This window comes from Gekko japonicus, unplaced genomic scaffold, assembly GCF_001447785.1.
Source record: "Gekko japonicus isolate JY-2015 unplaced genomic scaffold, Gekko_japonicus_V1.1 scaffold254, whole genome shotgun sequence".
Classification (NCBI taxonomy): Eukaryota; Metazoa; Chordata; class Lepidosauria; order Squamata; family Gekkonidae; genus Gekko; species Gekko japonicus.
This window is the reverse complement of record NW_015172010.1, coordinates 1,128,044-1,153,534: the sequence shown is the minus strand read 5'-3', so window position 1 is coordinate 1,153,534 and position 25,491 is coordinate 1,128,044. Positions and strand designations below refer to the sequence as shown.

Below are 25,491 nucleotides of genomic sequence, written 5' to 3'. Positions count from 1 at the left end.
AAATAGCCACAGCACAGTGCAGGAGGACAGGGAGCTTTGGTTCCCTTGGCAACATGGGGACCTGTTCCTCTTTCTTTATCCCACACAATAAGTGAATACTTTTATCCCTGCTTATATTCCTCTCCAAATTGTTGAAAGAAGACACTTTCATATGTGTGTGGGTGTGCAACTAAAAATGTTTTTACAAAAACGATTCATTTTGACGAGTCTAGAAATGTTCTCTAAAAAGTTAAATCTTGCCTCTTTACTCCCTGCCACAGAAGTTAATTCCATACCGGTTTTCAGAAGGGAAGTGTCAGCTTAGCAGCATATCAGATGCCATGAAACTTGGGTTGCCAGGTGGAAAAGTTGTGGGTGGGGATAGGGGGTAGGCCATGATGTTGGCTGTGGTGCCAAGTCACTCCTGGTTAAAAAAAAAACCCTGGAAGTGATGTAGATAGCTCTAGAATCATAGTTTCCAGTGATTCCTAGAGTAACCACATCACTTCCATTTTTTTATGGAAGTCACATAGCGCCACAAGAATCGCTGCGAGGTTTAATTTTTTTTCTCCCACTGCTACTCTGGCAGCAAACAATGGGAGGAGGGAATCTGCCATCCCCATTTCTGGGAGAACGGGACCCCTACATGCAGCTCAAGCCAGGAGGCTTGTGTCGGACAGCGGCTCCAAATGCTATCATGGCTACTGTTCAAAGATGGAAATAAAGGCAGCTGCAACAAGGACACTGACCATCACCGTCCTTAATCCTCCTGGTACAGGAAGTTACATGGCACCAGAGGGGCAATCTAGTGCCGCTAGCTGATATTAGTGGTTGCCAGCAAGGCTTCCTCCATCTGGGGACATGAGAGGGGATAGGGATGGCACCTTTTCCAGGGCTATCTGGGCATCCAAGTTATAGAAACCAAGGCTCAAAAGGCTCAGCAATATTGCTGTGGTTGGCTAGCAACATCCATAATGGCCACTGACAGCTTAGTGCGCATTAATTTCTTTAAGCTACATGCATTGTTTGTATTACTTTGGGTGTCTTTAATTCCCTGATATAGTTTTCTTTCAACATTTTAGATTTTTCTGCAAACCTGGGATTCCCTTCAGATTTGTAGGAAAATCCCCCATCTGTCCCTTGCTACATTTTGTAGCTCTATTGATCATCTCCTCTATGGCACAGTTCATAATTAGATATACAATCAATCAATCAATTTATTTAGCTCACATTACCAATGGTCTCAAGCACACCCAGAGAATACAACAAATATGTAAAATACCAATGTAAGAGTTTTAAAAAGAGGGTGGGTGAATGGGTACCGTACAATCCTATTCTGTCAAAGTAAATAACCAATAAAATTATCAGAATTAGTTCTATCCTGACCAGATTAATTTTTCCAGTTGCAGATGCTGAGCCTGTTACACCAAAGCAATCCTTAGCTGTAACAATCAAATAACTAATACCAAACTATTCCATGTGGAATCTATAAGAAATACAGATGATAGCAAACATGCTCACCATTATGTGACATTCCAACTGCAAGGCATTTCTGGAATCTACAGTACTGACATTTATTTCTGCTTTTCTTATGAATTCGGCAGTTGAGATCACACCTGTCATATATTAATTTTAACCGGATAGTTCTTCGAAAGAAGCCCTTCAATAAGAAAAAAGGAATAGTTAGAAACAGTAGTTTTCCATTGTTCCCTGACACATCTATGGGATGATCTTTTAACTTATGTATCACAAAATGCAAGGGATGGTTCTCTTTACATTTTAGAATCACATTGAACAATACAATACTCCAGAACAGACATTTGCAATCTATAAATCATCAACCCATTTATTTAGAAGCAAGTTGCATTGATTTCATGGAACTTATTTCCTGGTATTTATGCTTAGACTTTAATAACACAATATCTAACAAACATGCTTTAGGTTGAATAACACAAAAGGAAAGGTTGTTGTGTGAAAACATTTCTGCTTTTCTGGTTATAGCCTTGCAAAGCTAATTTTATAAGTAGTTACTGGGAAAAATAATGTCAAATTTTAGCTACTGAAAAACATTATGAATCAATAGTGCTCTAAAAAGAACAACGTTTGAGTCCAGTGGCACCTTTAAGACCAACAAAGTTTAATTCTGGGATAAGCTTTCATGTGCATGCACACTTCATCAGAGTTATTTATCTTGTATCTATATCTTGAGAGGAAGACTGTAAAAGAACAAATGTAGCTTGAGCAGCTTTTGTGGGGTCTGGTGGGAAATATATTTCTATTTATGTCATGTGCCATGACTGCATGGGAAAATCACCTACAGTCTTGAAAAAGTATTTGTCTCCTTCAATTTCCAGGCTTCCCTTATTTTGCTTTGTGAAACTGAGCAAATATAAAAAAAACTCAGGGGCAGTTATAGATTTAGACATTGCCTTCCCAACTGAAATTAGTTTGTGGACCAGGAAGGATTTTAGCAAAGGATTTTTCTGATATACAATTTCTAATTGTGACAGACTGCACTTTTAAAAGCTTAGAAGTGTTGTGTAAGCATAAAGGACTGTAAGGGTTAATTCTTCACAGAGCCAGAGAGCCTGGAGTGACAGGCTGTTCCAAGAGATCTGATTGGTTAGCATCAGCTGAGCAGAGGAACACTTCTGAACTGGATGCTGAGGGGAATTGAGTCTGATTTCAGCCCTAGTTGAGAAGAGTCTACTGATAGTTTCGAATTCAGCCCTGACTGAGAGCAGTTTAACACAGACAGGAAAACTGGGAGAAAGTTAGCAAGGAAGTTTGGGAAGTTGGCGAAGATTCCCATTTGGGCCATGGAAAGGGGATAGATCTTCTACAGAGAGAAGAAAATTCCCTACCCAGTCATACAGGAAGTTAGCTCTGAAGAGTGCAGAGATCCCTGGTCTGGGGTGGCTAGAAACTGATTCTGGAGACCTAAGGCTGCAATCAAACGCACAATTAGACCCAAAATAGGTGTGAATGCTGGGTGGATTTAAAGGGCGTGATCAGACAACAACATCTGGGAAGTGCCCCGCAGCTGTCGGCAACTCGTTCTGCTCCACTGCAGAAGCGGAGTTAAAAGACACCAGGGAAAATCTGGTAGTTAATGGGTTGCGACAGGCCAGGGATGTTCCCGTGTCTGATCGCTCCAGCACACTCTCATGGCATCGGGATGGTCTGATCAGGCCATCCCAACTCCGTGCTGTTGTTTCCCCCCCCCCCGTAGTATGTGCATCATCACAAACTCCATAGGAAGCCCTCGGTGCAGAGGTGCAATTCAAGAACCCCTCGGTTAAGCGCAAGGGGGGAAAACGGCACAAAAAAAGAGACTCACCCGCAGTTGCATCTGATCACGCACTGATGGACTGCGCCCGCAGCTTCAAAAGGAGGTGTAATCGTGCAACTGCGGGTCAAATTCCTCTGGAGGAAATAGCCTCGCTTCCCTCCCCATTTTTTCTGGCACGTGTGACCGCAACCCTGGGAGTCAGTTAAAAACTCAAGATGAGTACTGGTGTTTCAAGAGAAGGGCTTGGGTACTGGATAGAGTGTACCAGCCTTCTGGAAACCAAACGAGTCAGAGAATACTCAAAGAAAGTGTACTAGAGTGTTTGAGAAAACACTGGAACAAAAGCCTCTTAACATAAAGATTTAAGTAACTGTGAATAGCTTAAGAAATTCTCATTAGCCTGAAACATAAGAATTAAAGTCTGTGGATGTACTGATTTTACCTCAGAAATTTTGAACCCCTAATTTCACCTGACCTTTCCCCTCTATGTTAAATAATATATTTTGTTATTTTTGCATTTCAAAACACCTCAAGTGCCATTTAATTTGTTTAAGCTCCTGATCCTTCCCTCAGGTTCCTGGGCTGAGCCAACAGCCAAAATATTGTACTGTGACAGGGTGGGACAGACAGAGCTCTTCAGCAAAGAAGAAAACTCATGACTAAGGCGGCTCAGTCAGTAAAGGGAAAGAAAAACCAAGGGAAAATCTTGTCTCTGAGGGAGGGAAATTGAAGGGGGGGGTCATATTAGCGATGACAGATTTCTAGTTGATAATGGCAGATAACAGATGATCCAAGTAAAGGCTTCCTATTCTATTAATATTAAATGACTGCAAGCATGGTGCTTAGGCATTTCTTTTTTTTTAATTCAATTTTTATTTAGTTATAACATTTCAATAACAATTACTCAGTTACAGACAGTGTAACTCATGTGTATCAACATGATAGTTTATGTTATATTACAGAGAGTTAAAAAGAGAATATTTTGATAAATACTATCAAAGCTGAGCTACTAGATAGTTAGAAATAGGTTCTTATAACATGGATTTTTCAGAACTATCCTATCTTTCACTAGGTATTTCACTACTGGGAACCATACCGCTTGAAATGTTTTTTGATAGCTCTCTATATCTGTTCTCATGGAGTTTACTGCGATTCGACCATGAATAAAATGTTCCCATAGCTTGTTTTGCTGTAATAAAAGTGTTGGACTCTTATTCTCTGTCCATTTTTGTGCTATTAAAATTCTGGCTACTGTGGTAAAAGTAGAAACTAATGTCATTTTAATTTTGTCTCCTGTAGGACCGGACCAACTATCCAATAGTACCATTTCTGGGGTATCAGGTAAGTTTAAGACCAGTAATTATAAACATTTGCATTAGAATTTGTGCCCAAAATTTCTTAATTGGTGGGTAATACCACCAACAATGGATGAAATCCCCAACTTGGTTGCAGTTTTTCCAGTAATTTTGGGTGATTTTAGAGTTTATTCTATGCAATTGTACTGGGGGTAGGTACCATCTATGTGCTTAGGCATTTCTGAAAACAGGAACGGAATAAGAGGCCTGAAACAGCAGCAAATACTTTTTAAAAGGAAGCATAATACTGTGGACCACCCCACCTTGCAGCCTTCACATGCATGCACTCCATAATGGAACCCAGAAGCTTTGTCTCCGCACACCCTGCATTCAATAGCCATTAGAGAATTGGAAGCTTCTTCATGAGCTTTATTGTATAGCTGAACTTTTTCTGAGAAGTATGGTGGAGAGGGAGGCTCCATCTTGATTGCACCTGAACAATGAAAGATTTCCAAAGGGAGATTCACTATAGTCTTGAACTGCATGCAAACATAACCAAGAATATTGGCAGGTGTCACCAATTTGCAATTATCCATCTTAGAATCCTCCCCCCAGACCTCAGAATTAGCTACACATAAGAACCAAACAACTAGCAAATTATTACTGGCAGTATTTGGATGTACTGTTGTAGTTCAGAACCTGATAGCTGCTTGTTCAAATCTCAGCTCAGTCATAAACTTACTGGATAGTCTTAGACAAGAAACTCTGTCTCAGCTTCAGATTCTTCTTCCCCCCAATAAAGTGGAATATTTTCCGGGCATTTATTCAGCCAAATGCAGATTAGACAATCTGATTTGGCTGCTGAAATAGCCATACCCAAATAAAAGTAAATATTATTCAGCTTTTATTCGGGCACAGCTAGAAGCATTTTAATACTAGAAGCATTTAAAAAGAAGAAGAAGAACATGGAGGAGGAAGAGGAGGAGGAGGGGGAGAAGAAGAATTTGATTTATACCCCGCCCTTCACTTAGAGTCTCAGAGCAGCTTACTATCATCTTCCCTTCTTCCCACAACAAGATCATTCAAAATGTATTTATTATATCGTAATATTTTAAACAGAATTAATTCAAGCATTATAAATATGTAAAAGGTCCTTTCCCCCCTCTTTAAAATGCATGATTATATATTAAATAGTATCTCTGTCATATATTGATGTCCACTGTAACATAATGGTTAGACTTCCTGACTAGGACTAGGGCAACACAGTTTTAATTTGCCACTTAACTATGGAGCTTATTGGTTAACTTGGGCCACTCATCCTCACAGCGTAATCTACTTCATTTGGTGGCTGTGAGGATAAAATGGAGATGGGGGAAACACATACATTGACTTGAACACCTCGAAGAAAGAGCAGTATAAAAATGGGATAGTTGTTATGAATGGAGAAGGTGGCTGTGAAAACTGCTAAAAGTAATGAGATGATTGACCAACTAAAGGGAAGAAAAATAAATATAAGTTCAATTCTTCTCATATAGCTACAAAATCCCTATAGGTATAAAAACAATCTCTGCATCCCAGATTGTGTGATTAACTGTATGCACTATTTTGGAAACCTAGACCAGGGAAGAGCAGATTTTATGCTTCTGGGAGCTACTTAGTTTTTTTCAAGAGCTTTGGGAGCTACCAGTAACAAAATAGAGGTTTGTACAATTACAGCATTTCATAGTAGGTACCCAGGTGGGGAAACCTTTGTGCCGTTTGCCCTAAGGAAATCACCACCACCCCACCCCAAAGTGTAATTTGCCTTCTAGAGGAAAAATATACAGTCACTTCTGTGTCTTCTCTGGAAGACACAGGAAAACCAGCTTTAGGGGGGGAAAGAATAGTACACTCCTTTCCCATCCTAGAAGGGAAGGACAGGTGGATAGGAAAGGGTAGTGGTGCTGTTGTTTTCCCACCCAGAGCAAAGGTACACACATGCATATGCCTCCTCCTCCTCTGCCCAGAAGAAGACAGAGGGTCGTGTGGTAGCTCTGAAGGGAAGAATGAGAAAATTGCAGAAATACTAGAGGAGGGTGGAGAGCTACTTTTAATTTCTTGAAGAGACAGTGGTCACTTCTGAATTACCTTCAGCTCACCCTCAGCCTAGACTATTTACTTTTTGTGGTTTTCAGTGAACATGTAAGCATATATCAGTAAGAATTGAAGATCCAGAAACTCTTCTCAAAGGTTTAACCCAATTAAGCAACAACAACACACATGACATACTTTGGCACTCCTGAAGTTTCATATCGTATTTGTAATCAATAGCTGTCTGGTCAGTTCTTGCAAGGGGAAGGTCTTCATAATGTGGTGAGGAAAGGCTGGTAAAATCAACTGTGGTGAATGGCTTTATGTCAAAGGAATGAGAGTGATCCTCCATTGCAGAAAGGTCCACTGGGCTAATTCCAAAGTTTATGGACCAAAACGGCATTTCTGTGTCAACCATTGTAAACCCTGAAGTGAAAAGGAAAAAAAAAAACACAGTAAGGCGATGTATCCAGATATAAATAAATAATAGGAAATAAAGAAAGAAATAAGATGTTCAAATAAGCTGAAACATACACGTGGTAAATAGGATGGGCTTCACCAGATACTTAAAAAGTGCTTAACGTAGACATCATATGAACAGCTTCAAAAGCTGTTTGCTATGCAGCTTAGAAAGCGGAAACAAGTTGAAAGCACACAGGGAATTAGTAGTGTAGTTCTTTGGACCTTAGCCAATATTTTCACCCTGAAAATTGCCAACACATAGTTAATGTAAAACAAAGGGTCCTATTAGGCCAAAGCACAACTTCAGTTTTGGTAAAGTTCAGAGTAAGAGTCGTACAAGGATCCATTCAAACTTGCTACTAAATTTCATTGACTATGATGTAAATATCTGATTATTATTACTCCTGATTTTAAAATATTTGCCTCAAAATAAAAAAAATTGGGTGTTTTTTTTAAAAGCATGAGCTGTATGTGGATTCACCCTCTGATTCTGTAGCATCTAATACTCTTTCTAGTCACCAGTTAAATTCTACAGAAAGTCTCTTACTTCACATAGCCATAGCATTTCTGGGGTTTTCCCTATTAATTTCCAACTGGGAGAAAACCCATGGTGTTACCCATATTCTCTCCATTTTGGGGGGTAAAGAACAGACACAAATTTCACACCAGTTTATATTTTAATATCTTAGTACCAGCGTATATGTTGGTTCCTATAACAAAAAGCTTTTCCATTTGATTTCAAACACAGAAGCACTTTTAATGTGATGTAATGCATTTATCAAGTGTCATATGTGAACAGTGATTGGTAACTTATTGGAACAGGGACGTCTCCAGGGGTAAATTCCATATTTCGCACCATTATGAATAGAGCTACCAACAACAGTTTCCTCACAGCACCATTTTATACGAATGCAGAAGTATTGATTTTAGCATTCATTCCTTATTGACCCTGCAGTGAGAAGTTATACATGGTTTCACCAAAGCCACTGATAACGAGCTCTTGGGTTCAACCCTGTCTCAACCCAAACTAAATGTGCTTTTTTAAAAAGAGCTGGGTCCAGGTTCCCTGGATCCATCTTGGGTTCCCCAAAGCCATATAGCCGTTACCCGGAATAAAGAAGAAGAGTAGGTTTTTATACCCCACTTTTCTCTTCCTTTAGGTGCCGTGGTGGCTTAGAGGTTAAGACACTGAGCCGCAAACTGGAAGGTATGTACTTCAGCAGTTTGAGGCCCTAGTGCCACATGATGGAGTGAGCTCTCGTCTCTGGCCCCAGCTCCTGCCAACCCAGCAGTTCAAAAGCAAGAAACTGCAAGTAGATTAATAGGTACTGCTTCGGTGGGAAGGTAACAGCGTTCTTTGAGCCTTGGCATTTAGTCATGCTGGCCACGTGACCACAGAAACGTCTTTGGACAGCGCTGGCTCTTCGGCTTGGAAATGGAGATGAGCATTGCCCCTTAGAGTCGGATTCGACTAGCTTTCAAGCAAGGGAAACCTTTACATTTACCTTTTTTCTCTACCTTAAGGAGTCTCAAAGTGGCTTACAATCACATTCACTTCCTCTCCCCACAGCAGGCACCTTGTGAAGTGGGTGGGGCTGAGAGTTCTGAGAGAACTGTGACTGGCCCAAGGTCACCCAGCAGGCTTCATGTGAAGGAAGAGTGGGAAATCAAACCCGGTTCTCCAGATTAGAATCCACCACTCTTAACCACCATGACGCTGGCTTTTAAAAAATAAAGGAGAGCCTGTTTGGGCTCAGAATGCCATCGGGGGAGGGGAGAGGAAGAACTCCTGAGTCCCCCCCCCCGGGGGGCATTTTCCTGCATTGAAACATTCCTGTGAGGCAGTTATTTCCCCAGTTTTTGCTGCTCCATGTGCACAGAAAACTCCATGTGGAACAGCAAAAGCAGGGAAAGAACACCCCCCCCCAGCGCTGTTTGAGTGAGGGAAATGGCTTGGGGTGGGTGGAGACGCACGAACCCTTCCTCCACCTGTGGTGGTATTCCTAGCCTAAACTGACCCTCCTTTATTTTTTAAACACCATTTCCTGCAACTTGTGTGTGGCTGCAGGAAACCCAAGGAATCCGGACCCAGCTCTTTAAAAATAAGCGCATCTAGTTTGCCCCTCATATTAAACCCCAACTGTAGACATAAGTCTCAGTGTTGTAACACTGTAGTTCCAGTCTTTTTAACCCATTCTTACTACATAACCTGAGCAGAATTGTTAGGATCAAACTGGGAGTTTCCAAGCTCACAACTGTACCAGCTCTTAAATCTCTTAACTTTTCTGTCCCCATAGGATGTTGCTTACTAGGAACATTTTCTCTTTTCTTTTTTTAAAAGAAACCCCCTGATATTAGAAAAAACATCAGGAACTTTAAAGAGCTTAGCTGGCTTGGGTATTTCACTTGAACTTGGGACCTATTGGCATGTGTGGACTTTACACCTTTATGTAATAAAAATCTGTTTGATTCTGTTTACTCTGAACGAGCTAACACTGCTTGGTCTTTCTGACTCAAAGCAGCAAAGTTTTATCGACTCTTAACACTATAAGAATAGGGAGGAGAGGCTTGTGTCAACTTTTAACTTCCTCTGTGACATATACAAACATTTCACAGTAGCTGGTGCCACTGTTAAGGCAGCAGATGTACTCTGTGACCAGGGTGAGCCTGGACATGCCTTGAGGTTTGCAGTCCTAAACACACTTTTTTGGAAATAAGCCCCACTGAAATCAATAGAGCTTTCTAAGTAAACACATCTGGGAGTAGGTTGAAAGAATCTATTTCAGTGATTATGCCTTTCTTTGTTGGGATAAAGTAAACAGGTGCTGCATATATCACACAACACTTTTGGCTGTTAGTACTTTTGCTAAAACTGGATCCAGAAAAAACAAATTGGAATGGGAGTTCAAAAAGGTAGGAGGGATTAAAGAGACATCTTCACCATACTATTTATTTATTTATTTGATTTTTATCCCGCCCTCCCGCCGAAGCGGCTCAGGGCAGCTTACAACAGTACTAACAAACCAATTTGAACAGTGTTTCCCTATCCTTAGGGAACTCTGGAAGTTTTGCAGGTCTTTGACAAGACTTGTACATCTCTATCTTTCAGCATGTTCTCCAAACCATAACTCCCAAGATTTTTTGGAGGAAAACCATTAAGCTAACATTGTAGCGTCTAGAAGTGTAGATGTATCTGGGGAAAGAACTGAAGATGGTGACTGAAAGGTGTGCTCCTTCCACCAACTTTCTTTTCCATCTGTTTATTTTAATATACTTATTTATTTGATTCCCCCCCCCAATGGTTTTAAATTGCCAAATGGGCACGAGACCTGATCGAACATGCACTTTATGTTTGTATCCCAACAGTTCCTCAGACTTCAGGTCAGGAATAGGCAACTCAAGGCCAATTCCAAACCCCAAAAGCTTTGCATTCGGCACCCAGAATACCCCTGATCCCAAGGACTCCTATTACATGCACGCACACCTTCTCACGACATATGCAAAGGGCTCCACCAGTGGCCAAGAGCACCAACTCTTTGTTCCCTCGTGGAAATGTAAATGCAAAGCCCTCCCCCTATGATGCACTTGAGCAGATTGTTCCTATCCACCAGTCCACAAGGCAAATGAAAGTGGAATATCCTACCAAGGCCTCTCTTGCTGTTCACACTAGGGAAGAACGAGCTTAGAATCCTCTCTCAAGTAGCTTTACATTGGAGGGAGAGAGTCAGTGGGTTGAACCAGTCACTGATAATTTTGCTGGGTCACTGTTAAAATGTTAGCTGCCCATCAGGCTTAATATTTCCAAACCACAATCTCAAAACAAATTATTATCTGTGCTAGATGGAAAGCACGGCTGTACTGCCACATCCTTTTTCTCATGGTTTGAAGATTCAGTGATATAATTTTGTCTGTTCTTTTCTTGAGCTTTGGAACTTTTATATATCAAAGTATGTAACACAGATGAAATAGGATGCTTTAAAAAATCATATACAAACATTTCAGCATAAGCAGGAACAGCATTATGACCTTCAGTAGCCTTAGTTTATTTTTGTTTGAAACACTTTTGTATCTCTATGAAAATAGAAAATAAAAACTTGCATTGACGTTAGTAAAATGGTGCCACATCAACTGTGGATTGGGGAAAAACCTGCAATTGTTCATGAATTAGCCATTTCTATTTCAAAAAATAAAATCTAACTGTCATGGTTCAGAAAAGGGGCATGTCAGTGAGGAGATGGATGGACGAAGTTTCCAAAACTGCTCTCCGTGTTATTTAAGGAGAAGAATCACAGATAAGAACACCTTTCCATGATACCTCTCTGTGCACCTTCAAGACTTAAAAGGAAAATTTTAGGAAGCCCACAGCATTAAAGCTTGTATATTAAAGCCTGCAGAGACAACAGCTACTCCCACAGTGTCCCTGCCAAACCTGCAGCTCCCACCAATAATGATGCTGCATGCTGGCAATGCCATTACATTAGCCATGGAAAACCAGGATGGTACAGTGGTTAAAGTGCAGGGCTAAGAGACTGCAGTTTACGTCTCCACTCTGCCATTTGGCATGCTGAATGACCTTGGGCTGGTCACTGTCTCTTAGCCTAATCTACCATAGTGTGGTCTAGAGGATAACATGGGAGCGGGGGAGAGATGATGTAAACTGCCCTGAACGTCTTAGAGCAAAGCTGGGATAAAAATAATTTCAAAAGACACCAGCACCACATGGCTATGGCTAGAACATCAGGGTGATGATACCTATTTGACATTAAACAATGGCACACACACACACACGTGTTAATATTCTGTTAAGTGAATAACACTGTTAAGTGAATATTTCATCTGTTACATGAATACAACTGGGGGACCTGCAAGGACTTGAAGAGAGGGTCATCCTCTCATTTTCTCCTCCCCCACTATTTTCTCCTTCCTGTCACTGGTAGCCCCCATAATTTGTCCCCTTTTCCTGCTTCCCCTGATGGCCATGTAGAACTCCTGCACTTAAACTATGAGTCATCTGAAGATATGGTCAAAAACAATTCATGTGGTGTAATTAATGTAAATACAGACAACTGATATGAAAACAACAATTTCTCTGAATGTATCAGCTGTAAATTCTCACTTTGCTATGCGACTCTTACATTCCACATGCTTTCCCAGAGCTGAAAAAAAGATTCCTGACTTATAGTTGTCTAAACATTAAAGGATGGCACCCTTATATATATATTTAGCTCTAGATGAGGCTGGAACCTAAGGCACCTAGGACTGCGGTGCTTGTTTCAAAGTATCTGAAGTATTATTTTTTCTAAACTGATAAAGTCTAAGAATTAGAGAAACATATTGACTTTAAAATTGTTCGATTTCTATTAAGATGTGGACACATGCAAGCATTACAATAATGGAAGATGTGAGCTACCAAAGATCAAAAGTCTTACTGTTAAGCGAATATTCATAAATTAGATGAATACAAGTAGGGACCTGAGGAGAGGGACATCCCAGAGGTCATTTCGGGGGGGAACTGCGTTCCCCCGGGTGAGATACGGGGGGTGGGGCACATGATGAAGCCCGCGCCTTCTTCCGGCCACCCCGCTTCCGGCCCTCATTCAGCCAGGAGGAGGCAGGAGAAGAGGGAGGGTAAGTTGCTTCCTCCCTGCCTCTCCCCACCCCTGCCTGCCTGGGGCCAGGGAGGGCCTTGGCGGGGCTTCCTTGCACTCCCGCTGGCCTTGCAGGTCCACTGGGGGTGGGGTGTGTGGCCTTATGACACACTTCCGGTGATGTCAGGGGGTGTGGCCTTATGACACACGTCCGGTGATGTCAGGGGGTGTGGCATATGCTAATGAGTTATGCTAATAAGTTCCCCTAGCTCTTTTTCTACGAAACGACCCCTGGGACATCCTCTCATTTTCTCCTCTCCCACTTTTTCCTCTTTCCTGTCACTGGTAGCCCCTATAGTTTGCCCCCTTTTCCTGCTTCCTTCTCTCCTTCCCACTCACCAGCCAATAGGATTGCCAGGTCCCTCCTGGCAACCAGTGGGGGATGGGGGGACTTACTGGGAGCAGGAGAGAGATCCAACCAACATGCAGCTTCATGCCTATGTCACTGCCCATGTAATGGCATCATGTCAGGGGATGTTGGGGTGATGCTCTGGCATTTGGGCAAAAACTCCATGGTAAATTTGGCTTCTAACATAAGAGTTTTTGCCCAAATAACAGAGCGCTGTCCCGACATGATGGGTCACAAAGATAGTGACATAGACATGTCACTGCATGTCAACTGGATCTCCCTCTTTTGGGGGGTAAGTTCCCCCTGTTGGCCAGATGATCAGCGGTGCGGTGGTGGGGCCTGGCAGCGGGGAACTCTCACCTTTACTGGAAGGTCTAGCAACCCTACCAGCCAACCTACATTGATCTGCCCTCTTATCTTTATTTCTCTCTTTCACTTCCCCTAGCAGCCTCTTCCTGGCAAAACACTATATGGTTCCAGTCACTGGGCTGTACTGGGCCTAACTGTGCAGCACTGGCCACCAGGCAGGGCCCAGTTGCTATTTCCCCTTTTCCTCCTCCAAACAGCCCCCATATCCCCACCATTCCTTGCTTCCTTCCCTTCTTCCCTTCATCTAGATGTATTATTTATTTAATTAATTTATACCCCACCTTTTGCACAATGGGGACCCAAAGCAGCTTCCATCATTCTCCTCTCCTCCATTTTATCCTTACAACCACACTGTGAGGCAGGTTAAGCTGAGAATGTGTGACTGGCCCAAGGTCTAGGGTTGCAAGCCCCCAGGTACAAGTGGGGGATCCCCCAGTTTCAGGGACTTCTCCCTGCCGCCGACCAGCTGGCCAGCAGGGAAACCCCACCCCTAAACAGGGACGTTGCCATGAAGTGACATCATCATGTCAGGGATGTTGTGTGGGGACACTCTGGTTTTGGGGCAAAGCTCTATGGTTTGAGTGTGAATTTACCATAGAGTTTCTCCCCAAAACCAGAGTGTCACCCCCAGCACCGCTGATGAAATGACGTCACTTCCAGGTGATGTCATCATGTCACATGACATCCCTGCCCACCCCTGGAATGCCTCCCAAAATCCCCCCCACTGGATCGATGAGGGGACCTGGCAACCTTACCAAGGTCACCCAGTGAATTTCCATGGCAGAGTAGGGATTGGAATATGGGACTGCCAGATCCTAGTCTGAAACTCTAACCATTACACCCATTCTGGCTTTTATGGGGAGGCTGCTGTTGAATAGTAGTAGGCAGCCAGGCCTGGGTAAGGCATGAAAGTTTTTCAGTGGTTGCTGCCAGGTCTGGCCCCAAAAGAGCCCTGGAAAGGGCCCTACCTCCTCCTTGCCTTTTACTGACAAACCAAGGTCTGAAGGCTAGCAATACTGTTGTGGTTGCTTAGCAATGGCCACAGGCCACAGAGAGGGTATTTATTAAGAAAATAAGAAAGCTACAAGCATTTGCTCTATTGGGGGGTAACCCCCAATGTACTTTTTTAAGATTTCAGATTTTTCTTCAATCCTGGGGCTTTTTCAGGTTTGTAGAAAGATTCATCTCATCTGTACATGGCCGAAAAACAGTATTAAATTTTAAGAATTTTGCTATAGTTTTTCCATGTTATTCCAGTGCCAATAAACACCACATATGAGATCACCATGGTATGAAAAACACGCCAGATAACAAATTACCCGTTACTGTAAACCACGCTGGCTCTCCACTAACCTGAATGTCTGCATTCTAGACATAGAAAACATCCTATACAGGCAAAGCGATTGATTCTTGTCCCTACAGCTGTCAAAAGGAAGCAGCCACAACATCCTGTTTTAATACCGGTTTTACAAAACCAGCAGAGAAAAAGTACAAAACACAAAGCAAAAAGAAATGAAAAATTAGGTAAATGTGCATTTGATACAGATTTAAATTGTGACAGTGTATACAAAATATCTTAACAACCTGACCACGTGGCACCACTGAGAAGGTCAAGTGTGTCTAAGGAATGGTGCAGGCATGTGAATAAAGTGCGTCTTCCTCCAACAAGTTTACTTTGTAGTTGTGTTGGCTGCACCAGGTGAAGTTCAGTTTGTTGTGCTGGATTACAATAGACAACCCTACTCTTTGCATGTGGTGCACTCCCGGGGGATGAGACTAAACTGTGCTGTGTTTAATTTAACATGTTCACAAAATCAGAGTTTGTGTACCAATTGAAACACTGGGATTGTTCTGTGACAGGAGCATTATATGTTAATCATAACATTTTCATAGCTGGCTTTGAAAGCAGGGCAGTCTGAACAGCCACCTTGTAGTTCATACACTGGCCTGTTAAATCCTACACATTAGGGCGGTGAATAGTCACTGTTTGCGCATAGAGGTGAACAGGATGATAACGAAACAGTACAGATTAATTGATAAGGTCCCTTCAAGTGATTTCTGTAGATGCAAGAACAGGATGCAAGTAAATTAAACACATTTACAATTAATAGGATCCCATGTGAAAGAACCAGAGAATTCTCAGTTTTTATCCCCCGCCCCCCCAAAAAACTCCAGTATCGAGGCATTCTTGCTGACCGGTTCTGAAGCTGCGTCTGCCCAGAGCAAATTGCTATGGTACATAAATCTATACTATCAATATTGAAAGAGAGGCGCCACCTGCCATAGGATCTATGTATGTTTTGGTGTGGTGGCATTTAATTTGTTGCCATCTTCACACTAAATTTAGTTCCACTTATGACATAAAAGCAGAATTTCACCCAATTCTACCGTGAGGTAAAGCAATGCACATAGCCTCAAGTAAATACTGCTTTGGTGAACGGTACTGTTTGTCACTCCTTTGGCTGCTAAGATCACTGAGGTTGTTTAGAAAACAGTAAGTAAATCATAATGTTTCTGTTTTCCATTGTCCCTTGCTATTCCACGCACTAGCCAAGACCCTTGCTCCACAAAGCACGATTTTCTGAGCTAGCTTGCTATGTTGCTACAGAGTCAGTAGAGGGAGCACAACATATCTAGTAAACTTAGGGCTGGACTGACCCCATTCTCTTGTGTCATCATTACATAGGAACGAGATGTAATTGACAGAGTGCAGTGAATCTAAAGTTGAAGGGGAAAATTCAAATTAACAGCATCAGTCTGATGAAGAGTTTTAAATCTGATTTTCTTTAACCAGTTCATTCATATGTATAAAAGATCCTTAGCATTTAACACATCCATGTGTTTACAGTTATGCAGCCCAATCTGAAACCTGTTTCTTTGGAGTAAGTCCCATTGATTTTACTCATTGGTCCATCTGATTGCAGCTTCGGTACAATAAGTGGGAAATACTACAAATCTGGTTTATAAAAAAAGGCATAGCAGTACACTGTCTTTTGTAAATGCCATATGATTTATCTTGATTAGAAGATCTAAGCTTCTGTGCTTTGGCTAATGGGAGAAATACAAGCAGTGAATCATGTCACAGATTTCTGGAAGAAGGACAGGTTTACAAATATTTTATATAAATGAATACCCTTCTTCTGGACTTGTGAGTTTTCTATGTTTGACAGGCATATGCATATACCCATAACAGGATTTAATGCCATGTATTCTGTCTCCAAAGTGGGAAGGTTTCTCCAAGGAAACCAACCTCCATAGTGTGGAGATCAATTATAGCTTTGGGAGATCTCTAGCCCCCACCTGGAGGTTGGCAACCCTAAGAGCACCTAGTGATGTCATGGTAAAGGTGATATTTGAACTGGGGATCTCCTGGGTAATGCTCCCTCTAAGCTATGGAGTCTTGTGAGCAAAAATTCTACTCTGTGAGCTACTGGCATTAAAGTTGTGAGCGAGCGATTTGGCTACTGCATAAATTATTTATTTATTTATTTTATTACATTTATACCCCGCCCTCCCCGCGAACGGGCTCAGGGCAGCTCACATAAGGCACCAAGTATGTTGAACTGAACACACTTGGTGCCTTATGTGAGCTGCTCTGAGCCCGTTCGCGGGGAGGGCGGGGTATAAATGTAATAAAATAAATAAATACAAAACACAAAATTACATAATACAAAATATAAAATTAAAACAAATCAAAATCAATTCTACGGATGCACATATATACTCCCAAAATCTTGCGTAGCAGGAGGGGAAGGCTGGGGTGGTGAGAGATGTTACCCAACCCCTCCAGTGGTCTCTCTCTATAAAGGTGCGGTGGTGTAAGTGGCCTTCCTACTCATAAGTCTGGCGGAAGAGCTCCGTCTTACAGGCCCTGTGGAACTGCACAAGGTCCCGCAGGGCCCTGATCTCCTCCGGGAGCTCATTCCACCAGGTAGGAGCCGCCACTGAAAAAGACCTGGCCCTTGTTGCCACAAGCTGGGGTCACCAGCCGGTGTTGTGACCCTGACCGAAGTGCTCTTTGGGGAATATATTAGCTTGCTCCAGAGCCATCTTTCCTGAGCTAAGACAAAAATGTGTGAGCCAGAGGCTAAAAAACTGTGAGCTAGCTCACACTAACTCAGCTTAGAGGGAACGGTCATAGTTCACTTTCTTACAATGCAATCCTAAATAGAGTTATACCATTCTAAGCCAACTGACTTCAATGGACTCTGAAGGGTGTAACTCAGCTTTGGGCTGCACTGTCACTGTGCTGTACAAGTTCAGATATAAAACGATATAATACATTTCACCACCAAACGTTGCAGATGGAATCTGCAGTGCCAAGTTGACAAACAGATCAGAGACTACTAAAGTTTCCCCGGCCTTTAGTGTTTTCTTTGCATTAGGATGCTCTAGTCCTATTCCTTACTTTTGATCAGCATGTCCCTGACCAGAGCAAGAATGAAATGGCATTTATGGGAATATTACCGCAAATAGCATACTATATGAAGGACCTCATCCTGCTTTCTATGCCATCAGTCTTCTCATAATCACTTTACGAAAGAGGAAAAATTGGGCTCAAGATTTACATACCACAAAAGAAAAGAGCTAAATTTACCAGTAAGGGCATTCAAGTTCTAACTGGTGCTCCTCAAAGCCAAAACATTCCTTTCTTTACAGCCAAGTGGTCCTTTTCAAATATACTGAGTTCTTTCCATTCTTTACAGTCAACATGGAAGTGTTTTCTGCTGAAGTCTGTTATATTTGCAGTGCTTTAAATGGATGCAAGGAAAAAATAATATTTTGATCCTCACAGACATGATAATGCAAAGTACAATTTGCTAGATCCACAGAAATAATCCATAGACTTTTTTTTGTCCCAAACCTTTAGAGCCTCTTCGTAGCTTTGCTGCAATTTTAGAAGCTGATAATTCAACTCTTTTTCAAATGCTTGTGTTTGTAAGGGGAAAGCACAAACACAAACATTTGAAAAAAGTTAAACTCAGAACTTCTAAAACAACATCAAAGCTAATTTACTCTTTAAATTGCCATCATCTCCAAATGCCACAGGAACAGCTATTTGTTTGAATGTGTTCTGATCTGATTTTGATTTCTATCCTTCCTTTAAGGAGGTTGGTGAGGCATAAGTGTGATTATCCCATTTTATCTACACAACCACCTTTCAGGATAAATTAGGCTGAGACTTTCTGCAGGTGAGCTTTGTTGGTGTCAGCTTTATACTAACTGGGTATATATATTTAACTGTGATATGCTCCTTTGTCACTAGTGCTGAATATGGAAATGTTCTACACGTTTACAAGTGTACAGAAAAATATCACACAATGGTCAACTTCTGTGCCTTTGGAGGTAGTGGGGAATGAGGTTAATCAAGAGAATACAATTCAAACCCAGAGGTAAACCAGCTTATCTCTGTTTAAATCACTGAACTTTAAGTATGCTTGAGGCATGCTGGATGAGATGTCTGTTTATCGGTCACCTAACCTCAGCTTTTGCCAACAGGAATATTTAAGAAATACAAGGCGTCTTGCTTTGCATTTCAACAACTAGGAACAACAGTCCAGTAAACAATCCTGCTTTCAATTTCCTTTTTAAATCCCGCTGCTAATTAGTAAACGTTAAAATTAGCCTATGGCTTTTTTAACCTTATGAAGTCAATATATGTCCTAACATAATTATTTCTTTTAAAACACAGAAATGTTCTGTGCTGCTTCACAATATTTTCAAATCATTGTAAATGTGGTTAAGTCAAGCCTGTAAATAGTCATCTGCTTAGTCGCCTGAGGCATGCAAGATTCACCTTCAGGCAAAGAGGTGGGGAAGTTTTTGGAAATGGATCCCTCCCTCTTTTAAGCTATTGATGTGTCACATACTATTATATTACGTATGTGTGAGTAACCAACCCTGGCAAATGTTTTGTCCTATATATTTGCAAATCTGTGTTAAATTTTATGGATATTCTCTATGAATATTTGGGGGATATCTATGGATCCAAACCCAGAGGTTTCTATGTCTATGGATATTTGTGGAGGGGCTGTGGCTCCGTGGTAGAACACCTGCTTACATGTAGAAGGTTCCAGGCTCAATCTAATAAAAAGGATCAGGTGGTAGGTGATAAGAAAGACTACTCTCTGTCTGGGTACCTGGAGAGCTACTGCTAGTCTGAGTAGACAATACTGACTTGATCAACCAATGGTCAGCTTTAGTAGGTAGGCCCATTCACATGTTACAGTGGGCACACGTCCGTGAACACTTTAAACGTGACCGCTGAGTAGACAATACTGACTTGATCAACCATGGTCAGCTTTAGTAGGTAGCCCCATTCACATGTTACAGTGGGCACATGTCCGTGAACACTTTAAACGTGACCACATTTTATATGTGAGTTGAATAATTCTCATTTTACATTCAATGTGTATATAGCTGAACATGTGACCGAAGCCACACATTTATCCTGGTTTCATTTGTTAAGTGAATGCATGTTGGCCTTTTCTTACAAGCAGACAGTTAAAGGTAGGGGAATCTGAGGGTTCAGCTTCCCTCTTCTCCATGAAGAATGGATGTTAAAATTAGACCCCACAAATCTCCTGGTATATACATTAACAGGGCAGACAACAAACAATTAAAAATTCTGATGTTTATTAAAGTGTATAGTGGAGATGAAGTGCTGATCTGAAGAACTTAATCACTGCTGCCATTTTTTAAAAGTATACCAAGTGTACTATTCTTGTCATGGAGTTTTATTTGGGGGTCCACAAGGTTTAGATGTGTTTGGCTTTCACTACAACTCAATGCAACAACATTAAGACCACTTATGTGACAGAGGGGCACAGAGTTCTACATTAGTAGTTTAGCATACACTGTTCCTGATCTTTGCCAAAAGAAGCAAAGGCCTCAATTAAGTAGGCCACGTTTTCTGATTATGGAACTGATAGTGATACATCAGCCACCCACTGGTACTTTAATAACATGATTCATAGAGAGCAGCACTTATGACTTTCATAACGAGATTTCACTTGCTATTGCAAATACTTCTGATGCAACACAAGGGAAATGAAGATCTGAGCACATGTTTTGGTGAGAACCATTTTCTTTCTAAAACAAAAGGAATCAGTATTTTGCTTAGGTTAAATTTATCTCTCTTCACTTTTTCATGAACTGAAAATCTGTTTACTTAGGATGAAAAACTAGGATACACAGCTTCTTTAGCTATGGCTTTATGTGAACAGATGCAAAATCAGGGGGTTGGATCCAAAGGTTTTGTTCCATTAAGAGTGGATCCTTCTGATGATGCAAGACAGCTTGCTGTACTGGAAAAGACATATTCCACTGGAGTAAGGCTCATTGCTTCAGAGGAGGCCTTCACAATTAGTGGATTGGAGCCTTTGGATCCAACCTCAAATGTTGGTTTTATAGGAAACAAGGCTAAAACAGAGTTAATATAAGTTCCTACTCTTGAATTTTGACATATAAATGATTTTCACACTACATAACATTATACCAATATTCTAAAATTGTCTCAGTTTTATCATTTGTATTACACACAAACTAGGGTTGCCAAGTGCAATCTTCGCCACAGCGGGGGACTCCCAGCTGGCGGATGGAGCGCGCGCCGCATCCTCGTCACTCAGAAGTGACGCGACCACGTCGGGCATGTTGGGGGCGGGGCCACGACCATCCGAGGGGAAACCATAGAGTTTTCCCTAGGCCCTTCGATGGTCGTGGCCCCGCCCCCAGCGTGCCCGGCGTCCTAACGTCACTTCCTGGTGACGTGCACGTCGGGGGGGGGTTCCCCCCGGGGCCTGATACGCTGGCAGCGGGGAACGGGCCTCTGGGACGGGGATTCCCCGCCCCAGAGGGGGGACTTGGCAAGCCTAACACAAACACACTCAATATCAGTTTATGGAGTTAGTTCTGAACTAGACTTGTGTAAAATAGTTTAATTTCTGCTTAATATAAATACATTTAAATTACTGCAAAGTAACCAAGAAAGACCAAAATAATGCCATCTCAAAGAGGAAAATATACACTGAAGCATACTTACTTGTTTGTTTTTTAAAAAATATTTTATTTATTGAGTTTTCTAAACAAACACCAACATCAAGCTATTCCTTCATTATATCACCGATGTGTATACAGCCTCTTTCCTTACAAAACTCTAACTTCACCTCCTAATTAACCCTCCACCTTTGACTTCCAGTTCCCTCCACCTTTGACTTCCAGTTCCCTCCACCTTTGACTTCCAGTTCCCTCCACCTTTGACTTCCAGTTCCAATTTTTTCCAATTTTTTTCGAAAAATAGACCATCTTTCCCCTTCAATATACATGATATTTTGTCCATTTCGGCAATTTCAAAGAACTTTTGTAAGACCTCTATCTTTTCCGGTATTTCTTCCTTCTTCCAATACTTGGCAAACAGAATCCTCGCAGCCGTTATACAATGTAACAACAAATATTTCTCTACTTTCCCAAAACCCTCCGGGATCATATTAAGAAGATACAGTTCTGGTTTAAATAGAATAGTAACTTCCATAATTTCTTGCAATATTTTACTTATCATCTCCCAATATTTCTTTGTTTTGCTACATTTCCACCACATGTGGATGTAGGTGCCAACGTTCTGCTTACATTTCCAGCATACACTAGAGGTTGCCCTAGAAAATTTTGCCACTCTAGCCGGATATAGATACCACCTCAAGGCCACTTTATAAATATTTTCTTTAAAAGCTGTTGCTCTTGTAATTTTCATGTTAGTATCCCATATCCTCAACCATCTATCCATCTCTATAGTGTATCCTAAGTCTTTGCTCCAAAGCATACTTACTTGTAAACTAGTCTCATTTAAATCAGTGGGGTTTACTTGTAATATTTAGGACTGTTGAACTACGTTTCTGCTATTTCCTCATATATCCATATTCTCTTTCGATAGTAACAATTCCTTATCTATTATCCCTCTTTAAAATATCTCTTTTTGTGTGTACTTATTCCCCATAAATTTAATCTTCTCGACTTAAATCTTGTTAGACATGTGTGCCAATTTCTCTGCCATCTCCATTTCATGTGCAAAGAATATTTATATTGCTAAGGGGTGCATCATACTGAACCCCAAAGATGTTTTACACCTAAAACATCTCAGATTCCTTAAGGTATGAATATAGCTGAAATGAATAATTCTTGACCTAGCAGAGACTACAGGTGCCAAAATGTCCCCTCAACAACAAAAAAAGTCCTTTTTTCTCACCAGCACTGTCTCAAGAAAAGCAAACTGTCTAATGACTTTTTTAAATAAATACTTCCCCCCTCCCATACAAGTTCAACTGTCCTTTTGAACAAAACAAAGCCATTCTAAGAATGGTAACTTATGTTAACATGCATATGTGCACAAATCAGTTTGGCAGCTATCATCTCTAGAGCCACAACATAAATAGTACCATATTATTAAACCATCTTCACTGAGATTTTTGCATTGTCATGGTGCATTCAAAATGAAAGTCAGTGATGCTGCTTTTGTGTAACAGAGGGAAAAACAACATTAATTGTAAGGTAATCTCTGAACATATTACAATTCTCCCTTAATGTGAAATTAGGACTCTTTTACTTCTTATCTAAACAATTGTATTACATTCAATGCTCCCTCTAAACTGTGGGGTCTTGTGAGCAAAAATTCCACTTTGTGAGCTACTGGCATTAAAGTTGTGAGCGAGAAATTTGGCTACTGCATAAATTAGTTTGCTCTGGAGCCATCCTTCCTGAGCTAAGACAAAAATCTGTGAGCCGGAGGCTAAGAAACTGTGAACTAGCTCACACTAACTCAGTTTAGAGGGAACACTGATTACAGTAGTCCTTTATTTCTTTTTCTCTGCAAATGGAATATCAATTCAGTGTGGCACATTATTGACATACATATATTACAGATGATTTATCTATAGGTTTAAAAATGTAATGCAGTGGAAAGATCACATTTCTTCCTTGCTGAAGAAGCACACGGGGCACAGCTCATTCTATTCCAACATTTTGTTTTTATCCTGATCTAAGGTTTTTTCCCCCTGGCTCTAAGGCACTTACGACTGTGATGGTAGGTTTTGTCTTCACAGAAACCTAGCAGTGTAAATTAGACAGAGAGATGGTGACTAGCTCAGGTTCTTCTAGAAGTTCACACTCTTTTCACTATACCATCAGCACGCCTCACCCACATTTTTTGTCCCCAAAGGAACCACCCATGTGTAGTCTAAAGCAGGGCTGGAGCCAGCCACGGAGCACAGGGGGTGGTGCCTCCTATTGAATTTCCAGCACCCCCACCACAATCTCCCCTTCCCCAAATCTTAATTCATCCCGAGGTGGTTTTCCATTCTGCATCGACTTGTGCAGTTAATGAATGCAGAAAGAAAGGCCAAGAAACCGGCGACATCTCTCTGCTAGGAAATGAAAGTAAAGTCTTTCCCCCTTCTCCTTTTGCTCTCCCTCTTCCCCTCCCCTTCTCCTCATTGAGAGGGAGGACGGTAGGGTGGGGGCTGGGCACCCAGACTGGCAGTGCCCCCAGCGGGCTCCCTGTGCATTCTGTGCCCCTCTTGTCATGTTTGTGGTTTGGGACGAGAAGACAGGTCCGTGCATCAAGAAAAGCCGAGCACCCTCAAGGAGTGAGGTGGCTGGGCAACTCCTAGAAAGCTTTCCATTGGACTTCACTGCTGTTGAGGGTAACATGGACTGTTTCATGATTCAGATCACAAGTCTGGCGCAGTTGCTGTACCCTTGCTTGGCGCAAAATCTGCACCAGGAGCTGAGGCTCCACCTGCCGCTCAACAGTTTGGTCACTTGACAGCAGCCTTGTCAGGTGAGTGCTGACTCCTACCCACCCCCACCTCCTCTTCCTTTGTGATCCTCACCTGTGTCATCCCTGGGCCAGAGAAACACTGTCACAGTTTAGATTAATTTAGTTTAAATTAATTCAATTAACCCTCCCCCAAAAAATTCCTGGCTACGGGGCTGGTCTAAATGGAGAAAGGCTACACCACGGTCTCTAGTGTACTGTGTATGAATACACATGTAATTGTAAATGCATACACATGCGTACAACTGGGTAGATTTCATCATGCACATGGAAGCAACTTCCCACTTGTAAGGTGACCACTGAAGATACCACTCTATTTGCTGTTGTTATCCAGTGTAGCAGCCAGATGCTACAGACAAAAAATGACTCTTAGTCAGTATCAAAGACCACCATAAATCATGGTCTTATCTGCATTCACATTTAAGAAAACCATTAGTCCCCAAATGGTAACACAGTACTAGTTTGCAGGAAAACACTGCTTTAAACCAAAGCTTGCTGTGGGTTGCTATGAGGTAAAGATTTGGTTTGTGAATCCTTGGGTTTTTCTGGCAGTACTACTGGAATCCCCGTACTTCTTGGGATCATGCTAGGGTTACCAACTCCAGGTTGGTAAATTCCTGGAGATTTGGGGGTGGAGCATGGGGAGGAAACTCAGTAATGCCAAGGAGCCCCCCCCCAGCAGCCATTTTCTCTGCCGCCTGGAGATCAGTTGTCATCCCAGAAGATCTAAAGGCTCCACCTGGAGGCTGAAAACCCTAATAGTGACTGCCTTCCAAAGAACAAAATATGCCTCAGTATGTCTGCTGCGGTGGCTCAAGTGGTTAAGACGCTGAACTGCAGGCTGTGGAAGGTCGGTAGTTCAGCAGTTCAAGACCCGAGTGTGCCGCATGACGGAGTGAGCTCCCGTCTCTAGTTCCAGCTCCTGCCAACCTAGCAGTTTGAAAGCAAGAAATTGCAAGTAGATAAATAGGTACCACTTCGGTGGGAAGGTAACAGCGTTCCGTGCGACTTGGTGTTTAGTCATGCCGGCCACATGACCACGGAAACGTCTTCGGATAGCGCTGGCTCTTTGGCTTTGAAACGGAGATGAGCACCGCAACCCTAGAGTCGGACTCGACTGGCTTTCGAGCAAGGGAACCTTTACCTTTACCTTACTATGGCCCTGGTCACACGGGCAGGAAACTGCGGGGGGGACGTGTGGC

General features: G+C 41.9%; 1 protein-coding gene across 1 annotated transcript in view; it reads right to left on the bottom strand.

Annotated features, from left to right (window-relative positions):
• PPARG (peroxisome proliferator-activated receptor gamma) overlaps nt 1–25,491 on the bottom strand; it is a 97,124-nt gene that overhangs the window by 45,534 nt on the left and 26,099 nt on the right. Inside the window, exons 2-4 of the mRNA XM_015420238.1 lie at nt 6,835–7,062; nt 4,890–5,059; nt 1,501–1,639 (exon numbers count right to left, since the gene is read on the bottom strand). Coding sequence (XP_015275724.1) covers nt 1,501–1,639; nt 4,890–5,059; nt 6,835–7,054 — 529 coding nt within the window. The 5' untranslated portion in view covers nt 7,055–7,062. The remainder of the gene's footprint in view (nt 1–1,500; nt 1,640–4,889; nt 5,060–6,834; nt 7,063–25,491) is intronic.